We start from the raw sequence: 20,479 nt of genomic DNA, 5'->3' as shown, positions 1-20,479 counted from the left end.
ATGCGAGAAGCCCCGGCGGATGAAAGAAGCTGACCCGTGCGACCCCCAAAAAACCAGGAGATTCCTGCCCAAGAGCAAGAGATGGAATTCCCATAACGGAGGAAGCTGCCGACCTAAGGGCTGGGACTGGCAGCGCGCCCTCTCTGGGAGCTTCAGGTCTGGGGCAGCCTGTGCAGGCGCGGGTGGAGGCCCGGGCGCGTCCCTGGGGGCGGGAGCCAGGGGCGGCCAGCAGGTGGGGCCTGGGGGCTGGACTCCGCCCCCAGCTCCCGCCCCGTTGGTCCGCTGCCGCCCAGCACCGGCCCCTCTCCCCAGCCGGAGCGCGATTGGTGGCGGCGCTTGTCGCTCGGAGGGGGCCGGGCCGCTCTGCTTCGCGGCTCTCCCCGCCGCCGCTGCCACTGCCGCGGTTCTGCTAGCAGCGCGGGCCGGTCGGACCGCCAAGGCAGCGGGCGCTGGCGATGGGAAGCGGCGTGGCCGCCGACACAGGCAGTGGCAAAGTTTCCCAGACGTACACATCTGAACGCGCAGCTGCCGGCTACCCGTGACCCCTCTAGGAAGGGCTCAGGGATTTTTTAATTTGGAAAAACATCCACCTGGTTTCCTTTGTCAAGGTCTCTCCGGGTGGCCAGCGGCAGGAGCTGCAAACTTGGGCACGGCGGCTTCACTGTCAGCGGACCGGGCTTTGGAGAACCTCGGGACTCAGGTGCTGAGGTGCCCAGCGGCTCCGGACGTGCTACGCGGTGTGAGCGCGGGGGAGTTCGGGGCGCACGACAAGGAAGGGCCCCCGGGAGCTCTATATGGAGGAAGGAGCCCAGAATGGTGTGCACCAGGAAGACCAAAACTTTGGTGTCCACTTGCGTGATCCTGAGCGGCATGACTAACATCATCTGCCTGCTCTACGTGGGCTGGGTCACCAACTATATCGCCAGCGTCTATGTGCGGGGGCAGGAGCCGGCGCCCGACAAGAAGCTGGAGGAAGACAAAGGGGACACTCTGAAGATTATTGAGCGGCTGGACCACCTGGAGAATGTCATCAAGCAGCACATTCAAGGTACGGGCGCCCCGGAAACTTGGGTCGCCCATGAGGCCCGGGAGTGCCCCGCGCGGCGCGGGGTGCGCTGGGGCTGGTGCGCATCAACTCAGCCACGGCGGGGCTCTGGGGCCGCAGATGCGTGGTAGTCGTGGGGCCTGCGTGTGATCTCCTGCCTGCTTGCGGGACCCTCTGTCTGCGGCCGTGCGCGCTTCCCCGGGGCACACGTGTGTGCGCAGGGCTGCACGAGCGGATGTGTGCAGCTAGCTGGCGGTATGGGGGCGCGCTGCGCACGTGTCCAAATGTGCGTGTGACTCTGGGCTGGTTGCTCGCGGGCTCTCGGGATCGCACACAAGTCCGGCTCAGAGTGTGTGTGCATGTGAATGTCTGTGTGTGTACAAGAGGGAACGCGCGGGCAAACGAGCTTTTTTGGCCACTGTTGGCGTCAGGCGAGATGCCCGCGCGGCGGCCCTGACTATTGGCAGTTAAGACCCGCGGGCTGCGGGACAAGCGAGGCTAGGAAAATTGCGTTGTCTCAGCCCCAGCCCCTGTCTTGCTGTGATCCCGTTGGTAGGCGATGGGGAATGCAAGGAGCCCTCTGTGGTTGGAGAGCCGCTTGAACCTATAGCAGTCCCTACCCCCACCACAGCCCGCGGGTCCAGGACCCTCTCCAGGAGCAGGTGTCAACGCCGGGAAGTAGCGCTAGAGTCTCTGTCCACTGTGGTGATGCCTCCGCCCAAGACTGGAAGAACACGCCCTGGGCTGCGCCTTCCCCGCGGAGCCGCCCGGGACCGGGTGAAGGCGGATCCCTGCTGTAGCTCCACTCTCAGGCCCTGGGAGCAGCCGGGGCTGAGCAGGCAGACCTACCAGGGTTGGGTCTGAAGTGTAAGGTTACGCTGGTTGGGTGCGCTCCAGACCAGTGCGGGGGTCCAAAGGGAGGGTGGGGGTTGCAGGGCGCTCTCCCGAGGCGACCTGGTCAATGAGCTGTCATGGGAGGGGATGGAGTTCCGGGCGCCAGGAGCACTGGTGCCCAGTGTGCGCGCACACACACACATGCTCACGTCCACACTTCTTCGCCTCCCCGCGCCTCCTGCTTTCTTTCAGGTGTGTGAGCTTCTTAAGGGCAGGGCCAAGCCTGGTTCCCCTGTAAACCTAGCAGGCCCAGCAGGCTCAGGGGCCAGCGCATGACAGACGTTGGCAAAATCGAACTGAACTGAAGGCTTACCCCCCACCCAGGAGCACTCCCTTTTGTTTACACGTGGATGTCTGAATTCCAGTCCTTGCACCTGCTGCCCTTGCCAGAGTAGAGATAGCCCCTCCGTCTGAATTTCGTGTTTCCCCAGGTGTCCAGAATAGTTCCTTCCCAGGAGGGGAAGGTTCAGGGAGGTTCAGGTGAGTGCAGGAGAGGCATCCACACCCGTAGTGCTTCCTGACTAATGACTTCAAAACAAGCCCATGGCTTCGGCACCTTCCCAGAAAAGAGGGACATTAACAGCTTCTTCTTCAGACCTGCCTCTGCCTCTCAACCTGGCACTGGGCTTGAAAACCAATTTACCTGTCTGTGGGTGCCAGTTGCTGTTATTTCCTACACGTCCTTTTCCATCCCATAGGTCTTCATTGACTATTAATCAGCAATAGAAGTACAGTATTTCCCCCAGGGTGATTCAGAATGTTCCCCAGGAGACAAAAAGCCATGCCTTACTTTGACATTTCTAGTTTGCTGACAGATTTTGAGATTTTCATTCACAGATTCTGTGTGTGTGTATGTGTTCCTGGAAAATGATTCTCTTGTGCTTTTCTTTCTGGTCAGGCAGGAAGTGAGCAAGGTACTGCTTTGGGGATGCTTTCAGGGGATGCCATTAACCCCTGAGCCTGTCACGGAGTGGGTGCCTGTTATGTGGAATGTGGGCCATGTCACATGATTTCTAAGGTTCGACATGGAAACAAGCAGGATGTTGAGTTGAAAGGAAGTATTGTGATTTTTCTCCCCAGAAACTTTATAACTATGTGTTGTTCAGCACTTTCAAATCTATACCTGAAAAATTGGAGAAGATAGGTTAATAAAAAAATAGGAGGCAGGGTCCCTAAAACACATGTTGTTCCACTTGTACACGTGCAATGACCGCTGTGGGTATTCAGATCAACAGAGGGCTAAAGCTGCAACCTACAGGAAGGTAGGGAAGGGTCAGTGACTTGGAAAGACTGGAAATGAGGCAGGCAAAGGCAGAGGTTACCAGGTTGGCTGTGCCATGACGGTGTAGCAATGACCAACAGCTCCCTTTGCCACGCTGGGGCCATCCTGAGCTGGGATTTAGGAAACAGAGGTAAAGGGCCTATAAAATTTGGGGCTGGTCAAGTGCAGCTCTCTGAAGGCAGAGGGTGGTAAAGGACAATAAGATCAAGCTCTTGTACTTGATGGTACAAGCTGTTTATGTGTAACCCACTGTCAAGTTCCCTCTAGTCAGCATAGCCCTTTGAACAATCCAGTTTACTTTGCTGAACTGGAGGGAATAAGGGGTAATAATTATAAGAGCTAAAATAACATAGCACCTAGGATGTGTCAGGCCCTATTCTAAACACTTTACATATATTGACTTATTTAATCTTCACAACCTTATGAAGTAGGTAATATTCGCTCCATTTTACAGATATGGAAACTGAGGCAGGGAGAGGGTGTATGATTTGTCCGGGGTCACACACTGGTATATGGTAGTATAGGGATGTAAGCTCAGCTAGTGTGGCTTCAGAAATCTAAGTTCTTACCCACGTACTAAACTGTCTCCCCAGGAGGGCCCCAGGGTCCCTTGGAGTCTGTTGACGATGGTGGAAGTGGGTGTCAGAGGAAGAGACCTCAGAGGATGGCTGAGGCGTGAGGGAGTCAGCAGCCTTCCCACTTGGAAACGCCATAGATAAACTCAGGTTTTGCTTTGTTTCATGCCAAGAAGCAGAGGTTCCAGTCCTTTAACTAATGTTTACTGAACATGCAGGACAGTCCCTGGCACATTCTACAGAAAGTAGCTGTGGGGTGGAAGCGTGGATGAATGGATGAGTGCTGATGCCTATGGCCACGTTGGTCATTAGTGAGTGTTACCACTCTCCAAAAAAGATGTTTTGCTTTGGAGTCTTGTCCAGGCTCCTCTTTTCTTTAGAAGGAAAGTCTCCTGGAAGCTGCAAATGTCACAAAATGTTCTGCAGGATGTTCCATAGGACTTGCAATTAGAAGAGGCTTTGGAGCATCACCCCAGAGGTCTGTTCTAGTCATGACTGAAAAGTTTATTTTCGTCTTGGGAGTTGCAGTGATATTTCATTTTAATTTGTTTTCTGATTGAATGATTTAATTAGATGGTGCTTGGGAATCTCTTGGGAATGTAAATTGCAGTTTTGAGAAGTTTTTTGACCAAATAGACTTTAAATGAGAGGGTGGATAACTTATGAGTTTTTAAAAAAAAGCATCCTGGGGGTTTAGAAACACAAAGTAAGTGTTAGTAAGGGTCAGGTTCCCTCCATCTTAGGAGTAGAAAGATCTGATGGCTTGACATGGTGAGGCGGATGAAGCAAGAATTTGTTAAAGGAGTTCTCAATGTTGGAGAGTGCAGGAAATGGAAATGTTGATTCAGTTCTTATTTTGGAAGTTCAGTAAAAATAAATATAGCTTTCTTCTTTTCTTAGTAGCTTTCTGAATATGGAAAAGAATGTGCCAATGTTTAAGAAAATATTTAAAAATGCATAAAATTGCCCATAATTCATTCTACCCTAAAAATCAGTTTGCATTTTGAGCATTTCCTTCTAGCTTTGTTCATTTGCTTCCATATTTCAAAATGAAGGTGTGGTCATGATTTACGTGTAATTTTATATTCTGCTTTGTTCACTTTCTTTTTGTTAACAAAGCACTATTTTTTCCATATTTGCTACATAGTTTATTGGTTCAACATTTATCTGTTGGAGACCTAATGTGTGCCAGGCACTGCACTGGGAAAGTGATTGGGGATTACAGTGGTGAACTGTACACTGAAGACACTCTACAAGAGTATGGGCACTCTTGGTCCCTGTCATAGCGGACTTGTTTTCAAAGGACAAAGAATCCCTCTTAGTCAACATGGTCAGGGCTTGAGTTAGTTAATAGAAAAATTGGTTAGAGAGTAGAGTACAACAAAATATTACATACATGCATTAAATATTTTCATTTTAATGTTATCCAAAATGTACATTTATTTGCTAGGCTTTTGATATCAGGCCAAAGTTTTGTCTTTGGGATGCATCTGCCGATTGGTGTTCTGTTCATCTTCCTTGCGCAAACCACTCCCATAATGTCCTGTTTCCAAAATTTGATTTCTAGTTCTGTTTTCTTTAAAATTCATTGGAAACTTAAAGGTGCTTATGAAGCAGTCTCAGTGTAGTAGCCTAAATTGTTACAATTTTTGTCTGATCTTTTGCAATGATTTCGCTCACATGTAATTTGATTACTATTCTTTAACTGACTACCCTTTACAAAGCCTTTGCAAAGCACTTAGAACTTAAAGTAATTTTCTTAGAAACAATGCTCATCTTTTTAGCAGTTGTATTTCATTGGTTTATATAATACGTGATTAGGTTATGCCGTTACAGTGACAAGTACAAATAGTGTAAACATGTTTGAGAACAAACCCAGTGGACCACTGGTAAGTGTACAACTCAACTATTTGCAGCTGTGGGCAGTGGTACTAGAGACAAATAGGGTTTGTTACAGAGGGAGTGGCAAGTATAGTTAATCTGGAGAATTGATTAAATGGAGAGTTTCTAAAGAGAACTTTTACTGTATTTTTAATGACTGCATAGTATTTTGTCATCAGTGTACCATTATTGATTCAACCACTTTCCTATTATTGGACATTTGTTTTGCTATTATAATTAGAGCAGAAACGAACATCTTCACCTCACTGTTTTTTGAATTATGTTTAAGGATGTCTTTCCAGAAGTGGGATTAGTACTGACTCAAAGAGTCTGAACATTTTTATGAAAGATTGTTTTTTCAAAAGGAAAGCCTTTCTTTACAGCCACCAACAGGGTATTATTGTACCAACGTCATGGAGCCTGGCCAGCATTGGGTGTTATCATTCAAATTTTTCCAAGTAAATGTAATCCCTGTCAAATGCTCTATTCTTTTGATTTGTACTCCTTTGATTACTCTAGAACTTAATGTCCTCCCCTACCCCTGGTGTTTGTTTTATCTTGTGGGACTATTTGTGTCCTTGCTCATTGTTCTCTAAGACTATCAGTGTTTGGCTAGGCGTGGTGGCTCATGCCTATAATCCCAGCACTTTAGGAGGCCAAGGTGGGAGGATCACTTGAGCCCAGGAGTTCAAGACCAACCTGGACAACATGGTGAGACCCCCACCTCTACAAAGAAAAAAAAAAAGAAGAAGAAAAAAAGACTATCAGTATTTGTGATTTGTGTATTTTACAAATTTTTTTGATAAATAAATATTTTGCCTGTATTATATGTTACATACATAATTTTAGTTTTACATAGATGCCTTAGGGTAGTGGTTTTTGAACTGTGTCCCCAGGAGCCCTAAACTTGTAGAAGGTTTGATCTGGGGCCTGAGAATTAAAAGGGTTAAGTGGAGTCTCCCCGACTCTGCCTGTAGGTACTCCCTCCCCTCCCTGCAAACAACAAAACTCCACTGTCTTCTGTTTTCTATTTGGCATTCTATAAAATATTTCATTTTATAAGAAGGTTCTACTTTAAAAAAGAGTTACAAATAACTGTTTCAGGAAAAGAGGAAAGATCAGACTGTTACATTTTTGTGAGGGATGATGGTGGTATAAACAATTCAGGAGAGTAAATAAATCTAAAAGGAAATTGAATTCCTGGGTGGTGTTCTTGTAACATCTATTTACCCTTCTGAATACCATGGTTAATAATGTATTACATTATGTGACTAATTTATAAATCCATTATCTTACTTCATTGAGTCAAGATCATCCCAACAATGGAGAAATGGGTTATTAACTGCATTTTGTTTCCTGAAAGTTTATTAGTCATATTATGTGCATATTAATGTACACCAGGTCAGTAACAGCAGGTTGTTCACCATGACTACAAATCATTTCTGGTCCCTAAGAATCAGCAAATGTCCTGGGCTTCGATGTTTTTCTGTCTCCTATAGCTTATGGATGCTACTTAGAATTGGCTCGTGTTCTTCTCATCTGATCTTTGACTTGGCAGCATTTGTGAAGAAGAGGATATGATGTTTGCTGAGTGCTTGGAGTTTATTTGAGGAAAGAGTGTCATTTAAATAGTAAAGCTACTTGTCCTCTGGAATGAACTGTTGCATGTGAAATTATATTAGTAACAGTGATTGACATTTTGAGAGAGTTCAATAGCAGGACTTAGGAGTTGAGCCTAATTACCTTTGTTAATAGTTCAGAACCACAGCTTTATGAGGAAGAAAAGCCTTGCCAAAGGACACAACTTTTCCCCATGACCAAAGAATCTTCACTTTTAGCCAGAAGTGTGTAGGCTGTAAAATAAATGAATTCCACATTCTTTCCCACTCACTTGACATAAATTGTTATTTGCCCTTGATAAGTAGGTTGGTGGAGAATCTCAAGGAGAATTCAGAATGAAAAGTGTCAGAGAGCCACAGTCTGGTTTTGTCATTTATGAGGGCCTTGAAGGTCAGCTTTAGTCACCTGGGTTAGGCTGGCCTATGTTTTCCCAAAGGTATTTATGGGATTCAGAGTCACATACAGGGTTACTGGAGCGTCTTCATTACCATCGTATAGGATTTCTGACCTCACTTCACTTGAATAGCTGAATGTGCATGATATGCTTTGAATGTTTGTCCCCTCCAAATCTCATGTTGAAATGTGGTCACCAGTGTTTGAGGTGGGATCTAGTGGGAGGTGTTCGTGTGAATGGCTTGGTGCTGTCTTCCTGGTAATGAATGAGTTCTGGCTGTATTTGTTCATGCAAGAGCTGGTTGTTTAAAGAGCCTAGCTCCTCCTCCTCCTCCTCCTCCCCCTCCTCTTCTTCTTCTCTCTCTCTCTCTCACCCCTCTCTCACTATGTGACATACCTGCTTCCCTGTTACCTTCTGCCATGATTGTAAGCTTCCTGAAGTCTCCCAGGAGCCTAGCAGATGCTGGACTTTGAACAGCTTGCAGAACTATGAGCCAAATTATAAATTTATAATTTTATAAATTACCAAGCCTCAGGAACTCCCTTATAGCAATGCAAAATGGACTAACACAAACCTATTGTCTTGATTTGGGGCTTGAGGTTCTCCTTTGGTTTGTGGCAGAAAGCCAAGCTTGGCTTTTTGTTAGCTGGGTTCTATCTAGGAGATGGGGAGAGACAGGCTGCCCTGTGGAGAAGCACATTGCTGAGCAGTCCAGCTGGAGGTGATGTTACACAGAAAGTTCCTGGAGGAAAAACCTGGCTGTATGTGAGTGATAAATGTAACCGGAAGGCAGCGTGGTGGGCTTTGGGGAGCGATGGAATTACGCGTGAAGCTGAAGGGCAGAAGCCATACAGGTTGGATGACACTCAAGTCAGGAGCAAGAGGCAGAGTGGCTGAGGTCCACTGGTGGCTAAGCCACCTTCAACGAATGGTGGGCCATGCTGCTTATGCTGGCCTGGAATGTCTCTTGAAGGGTGGAGCTTCTGCCTTGGATTTGGCAGGGATGTGGTCATTTTATGGCTCCTACAACTGTTGTTGAATCTCACTTGCCTTTGGGGTTAGAGTCAGCTCCATCTGTAATGCAATGCTTGAGCCCAGGGGTCCTTGATGTTTCCCCCTTCCTCACACATATGCCTACATACAGGGCATGTGCCCTAGGGCAGGGCTAGGAGGATGCACCTGCTAACACATTGCATTCATTCTTACTCCACCCTTTCTTTTCCTACTTGAGAAAGCATATTAGTATGCAAGGGAATGTAACAACCTTGAAATCCCTTTAATTTATTAGAGTTAAAGCTAATCATTCATAAGCTTTGGTACTTAAATTATTGTTACTCACTAATTACCTCACAACTGTTCCACAGCACAGTATGTTGTGGCAGTGATTGGGAATGACTGCTGTTCTGGAATCTTCTCTGTGGATCTGTATACCTTTTATAGACCCCTGTTGTTCCAGTGCAGCCAACTGGAACTTTAAGCAAAAGGATTCCTGGTTATATGAACACTTAAGCTTTGGTGGTTTTTCTGACTACACGATTATGGATTAAAATATGTTGCTAGACAGTTCATCCCAGTGGGGATGCAGTTCTGAGATGTAGTTCTCTTTCACTGCCTGACATTCAATTTCAGTTTGGGGAAGGTTTATTTTTGGGAGATGAAGCTGTCCTTAATGATGCTACTGGAAACCCCTGAGTGTCCAGCCACAATAAACATTCAGTGGCTTCCCTTACGGAGCCACAGCTAAAATGGTTTTAGAGCCAACAGGCATACTTTGCTGGGCTACTTGCCATTGCCACCATCCTTTAAGAGCTCACAGAAATACAGTGTTTGGGAAGAGCCAGAGAAGTGGCATCTGCACTCTTCACCTTGGGACAGGTGAGAACAATGAAAAATGATGCCTACAAAGGAGGCTTGTGGCCAGTTCCTTAGCATGAATAGGTTCATTCTACAAATGCGCTGAGTTTAAGTCTCAGAGCAGAAGTCCCTGATTAAGATTGTTGAGTGCTGCATCTTAACAAGCTCTGGTGCTTTGTTGGGCTTCGCCAGTCTGACTTGTGCATCCATCTCTGTCCCCTGGGAACTTGGAGTTAAAGGCCATTGAGATCCCAGAGGAGCGGGAAGGTAATTCAGGGACTCTGGCAAGACAGGATTCAAAGCTTGGCTTAATGAATGTTGTGCTAATGGCATCTGGGGATTTAGGAGAACAGTACCAAAATTGCTTAGGCCAATGGATATGAGAGTTAGAAAGCTAAGGAGAGATTTGAAGTGACAAATGAAAATCCTAGCCAAACCCTTGATTTATTTTAAGAGCAACAGGCATATAGAGAATTAAAGATTGATTGTATCAAGGGAATGGAGGAAGAGAACTACGGTACTCCAGTATGTCAGGGACTGGCCCAGGTGCTGCCCAGGCATGATTACTTATTTATTTATTTAAATGAACAAATAAAATTATAATTTTTAAAATTAGTGATTCCTTTCCATCTTCACAACATGGTAAGGTAGAGTTTTTAGAGGTAAGAAAATGAAGACTTAGAGAGTTTGTTCAAGGTAGGTCACAGGGCTGATGGGTGGTAGAGCCAAGAAGGGAAACTGGCTACAAAACCAATGCTCTCTACAGAATAGAAAGGAGGATGAATGTTTCTCGTAGAGAGGAATGGGAGATTATCTTATCAAACATGGTGTTTGAGTGTAAGCTCAGAGGCCTCAGGTCAAGTGGGAGGCCAGGCAGGGGCTTGGTTTACATTTGTGTCCACAAGGAACCTGGAGGGTAGGGTGGGCAGCAGTAGAAGGCCCTGGTCTGGAAGGGTTAGGGAGCAGCCACCACAAAGCTGTGGACAGCCTTTTCTCCTAGGTCACTGTGGGGCCTCCAGGAACTGGTCCTGGTCAAAAAAGCAGAGTGTTCCAGCTGCAGACTAGAGCTCTTTCAGATTTATTGTGACTTTTGAGCACCCAAAATGTCCCAGGCACCGGGGTGAGTGCTTTCCTGTGCCCTGGCATAGTCACGTGTCTTTCAGGGTGACCAGCTTATCCTGATGTGCCTCACAGTTTCCCTGTTTTAAAACTGAAAGTCCCAGGTCCAGGGAAGCCCCCAATTCCCTGGGCAAACCTGGATGGTTGGTCATCTGAGGCTTCTCACAGTGGTGAATTCTATTCCGTGATAACTCCTAGCATCGGGGTAAAAATAGCATTTCTGATTGTGCCACATCCGGTCTTTGCTCTCTGCTCTTGAAGGTTGACTTGCTTGAAGGTTACAAAGAAGGTGAGGGTCCACAGCCCCTTCCCCGTTTTCCTTGCCCACAAAGACTGTCTCCTCTCTTCTTTGTTATTCCTTCCGCTTTGGCATTCTCTGATTTTCAGCTGTCTGAGCCTCTCAGGATTTGGAAAGGAAGAAACAATTGCTGTAATGGAAAGCTCTAATAAAGTGGTTTGGGCACAAAACATCAGCAGCTGTTTATTTGCCCAAGACAGTAGGAGCCCATATTAATAACCTTGTGAGTTATATACTGGGAAGTTAAAAGTAAGCAAAAATCTTACTCGAGACCCACAAATGTAACTTTATTCCTTTATTGAACTAATCTCTCTGTTTATGCTGGTGACATTTTCTATTATCCAAGTGGAAGATCCTTTTTGATCTTCCATTACAAATTTATTTAGCCGTGCCTTGGTTAGCATCCCAAGGCAGAGGGGTTTTCTGGTTTCTTTGTTGCAGGTATAATGCTTTGTGTTTATATGGTTCATGCCTCAAAGGAGTTCAACAAGTGGGACAGGCTTTGTCTAATTAATCATCATATTTCCCTGATGGGAGAGAAGGAGCTGCAGAGGAAGGGAGGGTCTCGAGAAGGCTTCAGACCTGTCAGTTCATGGGCCTGGAGAAGTGAGTCTTTTAACATTTTGGTTTCTTCCACTTCTAAATCTCATTTTTAATAATAAATGGATCCTGTGATTTGCATTAGTTTCTAAGAGTAAATGGAGGAAGGTATAACATGTGGGAATTATGACATAGAATGTCCAACTCGATAATTGGGCCAGGCCTTTTATTTTATGAGAACCTGGGGATTTATATTAGAAGAATCCAATGGAAAGTGCATAGAAGAGATCAATCAATCAAGAATGGGAAAAAAAAAACCAGTGAGGAAGGACTATAGAAAAATAGGTCTGAATTCATCTGGAGAAGAAATGGGAAGAGGAAGAGAATTAATGTTTGCTGAGCACCTGTGATGTGCTAAATACTTTACACCTGTCACCTCATCTTAATGGCATAGGCAGGCCTGTGGGATGGTGTTATTATCCCCATTTCACAGATGAAGAAATCAAGGCTCAGTGACTGTAATGAGCTTATCCCAGGTTCAGCAGCTAGTAAGAAAAGCCCATTACCACTCTTAAGCTCCTTAGTAAGGGACTAAGGGCCCTCTTGTTTTTCTGCTCCAATAATGTTGATCAAGAGAAAATAGGCTCAATCCTTTTTTTTTAGCAGAAACGTTGAGACCGAAAGAAAACTTTTTGAGAGTTGTGAAGCCCTGAGGTGGGTTACCAAGTGATTATTTTGGCAGCCCCCTTTCCTGGAGAGGCAGGAAGATGACTATGCCATGAGCTGACCTGGGCTCAGCTCTCTGGAAGACTGAGAGAAACTCTAGGTATGGCATTTTGCAGCCAGTTGCATCATTTTTTCCCCCAGGAGCAGGCTTAGCATCAACAAGATCATCTCCTCCACTCATTCAGGCCATAGCTTTATTTTGGGGATCCTCTAGGCTCAGGGCATGGGGTGGGGTAGGGGACCATAAAAGGGGGACTGGTCTACACCAAGTCAATAGCAGACATGGCCAGGCCTTCCAGGAACTTCCCACTTAATTGAGGGAATGGAATATTTGGAGTTAAATGTATGAAATGGTGGGCCCCTAGCTATGTGGGCAGTTGTAGGAGGTGGACACCAAAGCTGGCATTGTTTATTGTGGTGTGGGAATGGGAGGAAATAAAACCACCATGAGGATTTGGGAGAAATTGCAGATGTGCTTCCAAGTTCCCACTCTCCTCAGTGTTGGCTGGAAGTTTGACAGTGGCCTGGGGTGTACTGCTGCCTTCTTTTGGTATGTGCTCAGATTCTTCCCTTCCTTCACTGAACAAGCGTTTATTGAGCACCTGTGCTGGGGATGTATCAGCGGAATCAGGGCAAAAATACGAGGGACTGCAACTAAACGAGGAGGTGGTCAGGGGCTCTGCTATAAGCAAAGACTTGAAGAAGGTGAGGTGTGCACCATGTGTATTTTAGAGGAAGAGAGTGCCAGGCAGAGGGAACAGCCAGTGCAAAGCCCCTGTGGCAGGAGTGTGCCTGAAGTGTTTGAGAAACAGTGGCCAATGTGGCTAGAGCAGGGTGATGGTGGGAAAAGGGGGTAGGGGAAGAAGCCAGAGAGGGGCTGGTTAGGAAGCTGGTTGTGCAGCCTCAAAGGCCACTGCAGATGGAATGCTCTGGAAGGACTGGGGAGCTACCAGAGGGAGTGAGCAGAGAGGCATCAATGCAGGCTGTTCTGTGGCTGCTTTCTGGGTACCTCTCGGGCTCGGCATTGTGCCAGGTATGGTGGGAAATGATAAAACACATGCGACATGCTCCTTTTCTTTGAAGAGCTCATAATTGGGCTGAGAAGACAAAACAAGAAGCAGTTAAGGATCTTTTGCAAGCTAACTCATGTAATGAGGGTTAAAACTGAATTCCAGAAGAGCGAATTGTCAGAATAGGCTTCATGGAGGAATAGGAACTAGTGATATATCTTTGAAGAATGAGGAGGACTTAAGGGAGTGGAGTAAGAAAGATTTGGAGAGGGCAAGTTTAGTTATGAAATAAAACCAACAATTACTTTCAAGAGGGAAGCCTGAGTGTCTCAGCGAGTGTGGTGGAAAAGAGTGTGCAGGCAGTCATGAGAATCAGTGCTGCTATTTACAGTTTGGGTGACCTTGGGCAAGTCTCTTCACTTGCAGTGCCTCAGTTTCCCCAAGCATAGAAATGAAGATAATCGGCCAGGTGCTGCGGCTCACGCCTGTAATCCCAGTACTTTGGGAGGCCGAGGTGGGCGGATCATCAGTTCAGGAGTTTGAGACCAACCTGACCAACATGGTGAAATCCTGTCTCTACTAAAAAAATACAAAAATTAGCTGGGCCTGGTGGCAGGTGCCTGTAATCCTGGCTACTCAGGAGGCTGAGGCAGGAGAATTGCTTGAACCTGGGAGGCGGAGGTTGCAGTGAGCCGAGATTGCCCCATTGTACTCAAGCCTGGGTAACAGAGCAAGACTCTGTCTCAAAAAAAAAAAAGAGACAGGCAAACACCCCCACCCTGTGTATCAGGTAGGAGCTACCGGGGACAACATGTTCCCTTTTTCAGTCTTCCTTCATTCCCTCTTTCCTTCATCCTTGTTGAAGCTCACATAGAAAATACAGTCAGGAATATGTTTTCTGGTTGTAATACCTAGTATATCAGATTTAGCCCCATTTCATTGCAATTAGTTGGGACTTTCCCACATAAGTCAAGCCTGGGATGGTCATAAGTTAGGCTCCAGGGGAGCCCAGACTAACGCTGGTCACATCTCAGCTGAGACATGTTGGAAGATCTGCTCCAGGGCGTCTTAGTGTCACTGACCGCTGCTCTGAAGTTCTGAGCCCTCCAGACTGGGGGCCTGCCCTTTTTTGTGGAGAAATATTTGTTTTGTAAAACCTTTATAGATTTGCTTTGTAAAACCTTTTGTAGAAACTTGGCATTGCAGTGGGCAGCAGACAATGCCAGGAATGTGCTGTGTTGGTTGAAACCTTGGCTGGTGGAAGAGTCATGCAGGGTGTCCGATTACCTGGTGGGTTAGTCTCATTTCCTAGCTCCTTGGTGGAGAGTGTCTTCTTGAGGAGAGATTTTTCCCTTTCTTCTAACTCAACTTTCAAACCAGATTGAAGCCACATCAGCTTATCTTCCTGCCAGGATGAATTTGATTTAACTCAAAGCAATGTGACTTATAATTTCAATTGTAGGCAGGAAGGTGTGATTTAAGACAATTGTCAGGAAGATTCAATTTAATCTTTTCTTTCTTCCCCCTCTACAAAATGTGCATTTTGTTGCATGATATAATTTTGATATACATTCTTTACAATTCAGAGATAGATGTAGTTCACATTGGGAAGGTACATTCTATACTTTTTTATAGCACTTATCTATTTAAAGTGTTTTTAAAAAAGATTTCTTTCTAATGATAGCAGAAAACTGAGGGATGGTTTTGCTTCTTTCCTAGAGAGAATTGTAGCAAATCATTCTGAAACTTCCCAGGCAATAAACTATTTCTTGATTAACAGGGGTTATTTTCGTCACTTGTTAAGATACTTGTCTTAATGAAACAATAAAAATAATTATTTTATTTACCAAAATGGAACAATTGTGAGTTTTGCTTATTTTTCAACAAGAGCCAGCTGTTTTTAGCAAAATAGGCATAAGTATTTTCGAGTTTGTAATTACTTTAGAAACACAGAAAGTATGCATTGATTTTTGTAAATAGAAAATTAAATGTCTTCTTTCACTCTGGTCAATAGTGGAAACTTCTAGTGTTGTGGTGCGCAGCTCAGCGCAGTTGCTTTCTCTTTCCTCATATATCAGCAAAGAAGGGTAAACCTTCCTACTTTTGCAGTTCTCACATCATATCCCACTGGTGAAGGCTCTTGTCTGAAGGCTCTCTAGTTAGAATCAGAACATGTTAGAGTTGCAGATAACATCAGCATCCTCACCCTCAAACTGTTTGCTGAAGGATCCAAGACCCAATGCAACTTGATGACTACCCTGAGGACCCTCTACTGGGTCCTGGAGGCCCTGGATAGGGTCTAGGGATCCTGACTTGAAGTCTAGACAATTTTCCTCTACATCCAGTTACTTCCCTCAACTTCAGAAGAAACATGTGCACCAGGAAGGAAAATCCTGACTTGTTTGTTCTCAGATGAAACGAGGTGCTTATCGGACAAAGAGGTAGGCAGCTTTTCAGGGTCTCCCTTGGATGGGGTCTCCTCTCCCTGGCCTGCTGACCAGAGCCTGACTTCAGGTCCAACAGCTCCTAGTGATGCTGCCTCCGTATCTGGGAACAGAGCATCTTCTCAGCCCCTCAAACCAGAATGATGATTCAGATAGAGGAGGGGCAGATATTTTATGTCAAGGAGAGGAAAAAAGAGAGAAAATTCACATTTATCAGCCATGAACCAGACGTTTAGCACTGTTTAATCCACTTCATATTATTTAATACTTAAAATAAGGCTGTGAGATAATTAGCCCCGTTTTACAGATGAGAAAATCATACTGTCCTGTAATTATTAGTCTGCTTTTCTCATTAGACTGTGGGTTACTTAAAGGTGGAGACTGGGTCCTGTTTTTCCTGTTTTCCAGTTTGTCACACAGTGCCAGGTGTACAGTAGGGGCTAGGTAGGAGTTTGTTGAGTGAACACATGAATAAATAAACCAGCTGCCTAAAACCTCTCAGTAAGAGGTGGTGCTAGGATTCACATCCAGACCTCTGGCTTTAAGGCTGTCTGGAAGGGAAGCCCAGGGACAGAAGAGCTGGTTTTCATTCTGGCTTTGGGGATGGCTTCTGAGAGGCTGTTCTATGCTGTGCTTTTTGGGTCAGGGACAGGAACGCTCATGCTTCTGGGGTCTCTCTCATAGCACCTCATAGCTGACACTACTGTGTCAAGATTAATCCAAGGGAAGCTGAAGCTCAGTGGTGTGTGTGTGTGCACATGAGCGTGTGTGCAGTGTGCTTTCCACACTGAGCTCTCCCAGGGATCAGCTGGTGAGAGAAGCCTGAAGCCTTCAAGGGACCCCCGATGTCTTCATTTTAATAAAGCTGTCACTTGTGGTCACTTTCAAACTAAAACAATCTAGTGGGTGCAGAAGGTAAAAAGTAAACTGCACGAAAAAACATGCAGGTAAGCAGGACATTTCTGCTTCAAGAGGAGAGACAGCATTGAAGTCATTTTAACTGACACCTGAAGAGTCACTAGAAAGGAGAAAGCATAGCTTCATTTCCAAGAAAGGAAACAGAGTGCTTGGGACCCCAGAGGTAAAGGGAAGTTGGCCTCTGGCTTTCCCTCTGAAGCAGAAACAGAGGGCCTCCTGTTCACCCCGAGGCCTGTGAGAACCTCAGAATGGACTCCACCACCTGTGTCTTCAGGGTGGCAGTGGCTGGTGGTCTGGCAAGTTAGGACTTGCTGTTTCGCACCAGGAGAGAGGTGTCAGGAAAGGTCTACAGTGAGGAGAGGGAGCTGAGAGAGGGCAACCCCGAGGTCAGAAGAGGGTGTTTCTTGCTTGCCTGTGGAAATCCCTCAAGGAGATGGCCCAGGTGTCAAGCTGGGCAGCCTGGAACTCCAAGTTATCTGCTGGCCACCTGGGGAATTGCCCACCCATGGGTGTGGGTCTGAGTTTGGCACTGCAGGCCCTTCTCCACTTTCCCCAGGCAGGAAACGGACACAGTAAAAGTTCCTCCTCAGACTCTGCCTGTCGGGACAGGGACAGCACAGCCTATTAGCTGGAGCCTCAGACAACTATGATTTTTCTTTTCCTATTATTCTCTGATATTTTCAATTTGAAAAGAGTCATTTGGGCAGTAGGGTGGAAGAGGGCATAATAGACATAGGGGAAAAATTGAAAATGTCATTTAAAAAGGACTATTCCATTCTTTTTTTTTTACCACGGCAGACAGATGGCTGTCTCACCTTTTGCTCACGGCTGGGAGCAATAGACAGTGGGTCAACTGAGGAGAGCAGTGATTTTATTTTCCTTTTCATTTCAAACAGATTGTGTAGGCTTTGGGGTGTGGGGGACCAGTGGAATGAAGCTATGGGCTGGGAAACTAATTATGCCTCCCTGCATGGCTGAGCTAGTTAATACCAAACTGTCATTGAGGCTGATTCTTCCCTGGGGCAGAAAAGCTTCCCAAATTCCTAATCTCTTTCTCTTTGCCTTTTGGGTTTTGCCAGTTTGAGAAAACAGGAGCAAAATCCAGGAAGCTTCTCAAAGCTCTGAAATGGTGCTCTGCATTCTGGTTGCTAAGGCTGCATTCTGATCCACATCACCCTTCCCTCCACCATGCAGACTTGGTGCCAGGCAGGGTCTGGAGTCACTTGGACTTGCCTCAAATCCTGGTGCTGCCTCTTACTGGTGTTGCCAGAAGCTGCCTGGGTGTCTAGGGCTGGATGCAGATTGCTTGTCCACCCTGTCCTTCCCCACTCCCCAGCAGTGTGGGATCAGGAATGGGCTACCTGAATAGTAAACCCGCCTCACTTCACTGATTCTGAAACTGAGACCCAGCTGTGTGGATGGCGTGGTCAGCACAGTGCCACTGATGGAGATCATGCACAATGAAGGAGAATAAGACATTCAATAATGCTCTTAAGGGATTTTTAACTTACCAACCAAACCAACACAATCTTTGAAAAGTGATATCTTAGTCTATTTGGGCTGCTATTACAAAATACTGTAAACTGTGTGGTGTATTAATAACAGACACTTATTTCCTCAAAGTTCTGGAGGCTGGGAAGTCCAAAATTAAGACATAGCAGATTCTGTGTTTGGTGAGGGCCCAGTTTCTTGCTCATAGATGGCACCTTTGTGTTTCACATGGTAGAATAGATAAGACAGCTTTCTGAGGTTCCTTTCATAAGAACAGTAATCCCATTCATGAGGGTCCACCCTCATGGCCTTATCACCTCCCAAAAGCCCTACCTCCTAATTCCATCAACTTAGGGGTTAGGATTTCAACATATGGATTTGGGGAAGGGATACAGACATTTAGATCATGGCAACTGGTTACACATATATGCGTAAGATACATTTATTTACTTTATGACAGCAAATGTTATACTTTGCAATAACTCTGATTTCAGTAATTTCTGTCCCCCTTTTCCCCTCTCAGGAGACCTTAGTCCATGCAGTCCCCAGCTAGCCAGATGTCTCAAATAACACTGGATCCAATAAAATCCATAGATCTTTTTAAGGAGAGAAAATGAGTTTTAAATATGGAATGGAAACATTTAAAAATATAGCCTTTGTGACAACGTGAAGATTATGAATATTCAGTTTGGACACAATCTCAAGCAATTAGGCAGATGCATATTTCCAGGGAGGGTATGTTGCTCTGATGGTTGAGGGGGTGGGTGCTGTGTATCATTTCAAAACTAGATTTCCTTGGAGACTTCAAAGTTTAATTTTAGGAAAATATGGGAATGAAGTCTCAGAGAAAGCCCTATACATTCCCCCACCTTTGGCAGGCCACACTCCCTTTGGCCACATCCATACAGTTAGGCTTTAGCTGAGAAATCTGCTCAGATGTATTAAACTCTCTAGATTCAGAATGCTGAGGTGGTAACTGAGCCAGTGTTGGAGCAAAACAGTCTGTTTACAGCCTTGGAGGATGGTTCTTATGTGGCAACACTTAGTCTTGGCTGTTGGGTATTATTTGTTTACAGCCCAGTTTTCTCCATGTTGAATTCTCATTAGAATTAAATTGATTGTCTTGGGAGAAGCACCAAACACAAATTGAAATAGATGATGGGAAGACATAACTTAGAACTGCCTCCTTTCAAAGAAGACTTTGTACCAGCCAATAGTCCCTTTGAACTTTCCAGGATAAGCAGAGTTTTTAGCAATTTAATATTCTCAGATTATATGGGACAACCCAATTTTAAATATTCTGATCTATTTTCCCTAGAAACCATGTAAATGAATCATAAATTCTAGTATTTCCAAAGTTTACCACCCATTTTGACTCCTGTACCTGGAAGCAGCACAAAGCTCTTGCCAGACCACACACCCTTATTTTTAATTCAGAAAATATGGTCAAAGTGAAGTAAACAGAGCACTGATCAATAGAGCCAGCTGTTCTCTAAATGATTCTCTCTTTTTTTGCAGTGCAAATCACAGGGGGTTAGGGAAGAACTGGAATGGCAGTGTGAGGAGCTCTGTGGGTCCTTTGCCCAGTGAAACAACATAACTGGTAAAAATTATTAAAAAAACACCCATCTAAAGTCCCTGGAAATTGCCCTGATGACATACATAAAATGAAGAAACACATATTCAAGAAAATCTACTAAATTTTAGTAATAACAAGAGTCTGGGACATTTGAGCCATGATCGCCCTTCCTCCCCCAATTCCAGCTCAATAAAACAGAAGCTCTCCTCTGGACAGATATGGACAAGAAGATGGGGTGCTCCTTTCCCACAACTTCCACTCTAGGGCTATATTTTTCTCCCAGAAGGGCCAGGCCACCAGGATTTCTCATGTCTCCCAGCTCTGTGTTGCAGAGCATGGTTGAGTGGTCTGGGGCTGCCCCTACTTACAGGGTGGAAGCTTTACCCTATGTTGAGAATACTAGGACCTCATTGCCCCTATCCCTGGCTCACATATAGGGTGGAGGTTTCATAACAGGAGAAACAATTCAAGAGGATCAGTGACTACCATCTCCACCCAGCACCCTACTCATACAGCAGGGATGTCACTCTGAGAGAAAGAATTAGGCTGCTATTCCTACTCACAATTCCAGAGCAGTGGTATAGATATTCTGCCCAGGGATAGGGGCAGGTTGTAGGAACACAGAGATTTGTAGCTTTTGACTTTATTTGGAATGGAGTATGAGGAGGTCCAAGCATAAAAGCAATTTCTGAGCATTTAAGAGGAGGTTAGTAGCTCCATAATAGCAACAAAACAAACAGAGTAGGCCAGCTAGGCGACCTAGCACAGTAAGTTCTCCTATCAACACAGTAATGCTGTTAATAGGTTCT

General features: G+C 45.5%; 1 protein-coding gene across 2 annotated transcripts in view; it reads left to right on the top strand.

The window, feature by feature from the left end:
• The first annotated feature begins 343 nt into the window (after positions 1 to 343).
• The window catches only part of GALNT18 (polypeptide N-acetylgalactosaminyltransferase 18), a 351,487-nt gene continuing 331,351 nt past the window's right edge, over positions 344 to 20,479 (top strand). For both annotated transcript variants that reach the window (XM_012502920.2, XM_030794708.1), the window contains exon 1: positions 344 to 1,048. In XM_012502920.2, coding sequence (XP_012358374.2) covers positions 814 to 1,048 — 235 coding nt within the window. In that variant the 5' untranslated portion in view covers positions 344 to 813. The remainder of the gene's footprint in view (positions 1,049 to 20,479) is intronic.

The sequence above is a fragment of the Nomascus leucogenys genome, chromosome 15 (assembly GCF_006542625.1).
Source record: "Nomascus leucogenys isolate Asia chromosome 15, Asia_NLE_v1, whole genome shotgun sequence".
Taxonomy (NCBI): domain Eukaryota; kingdom Metazoa; phylum Chordata; class Mammalia; order Primates; family Hylobatidae; genus Nomascus; species Nomascus leucogenys.
Note: the sequence above shows the minus strand (reverse complement) of the source record. Positions and strands in the feature narration are given on the sequence as shown.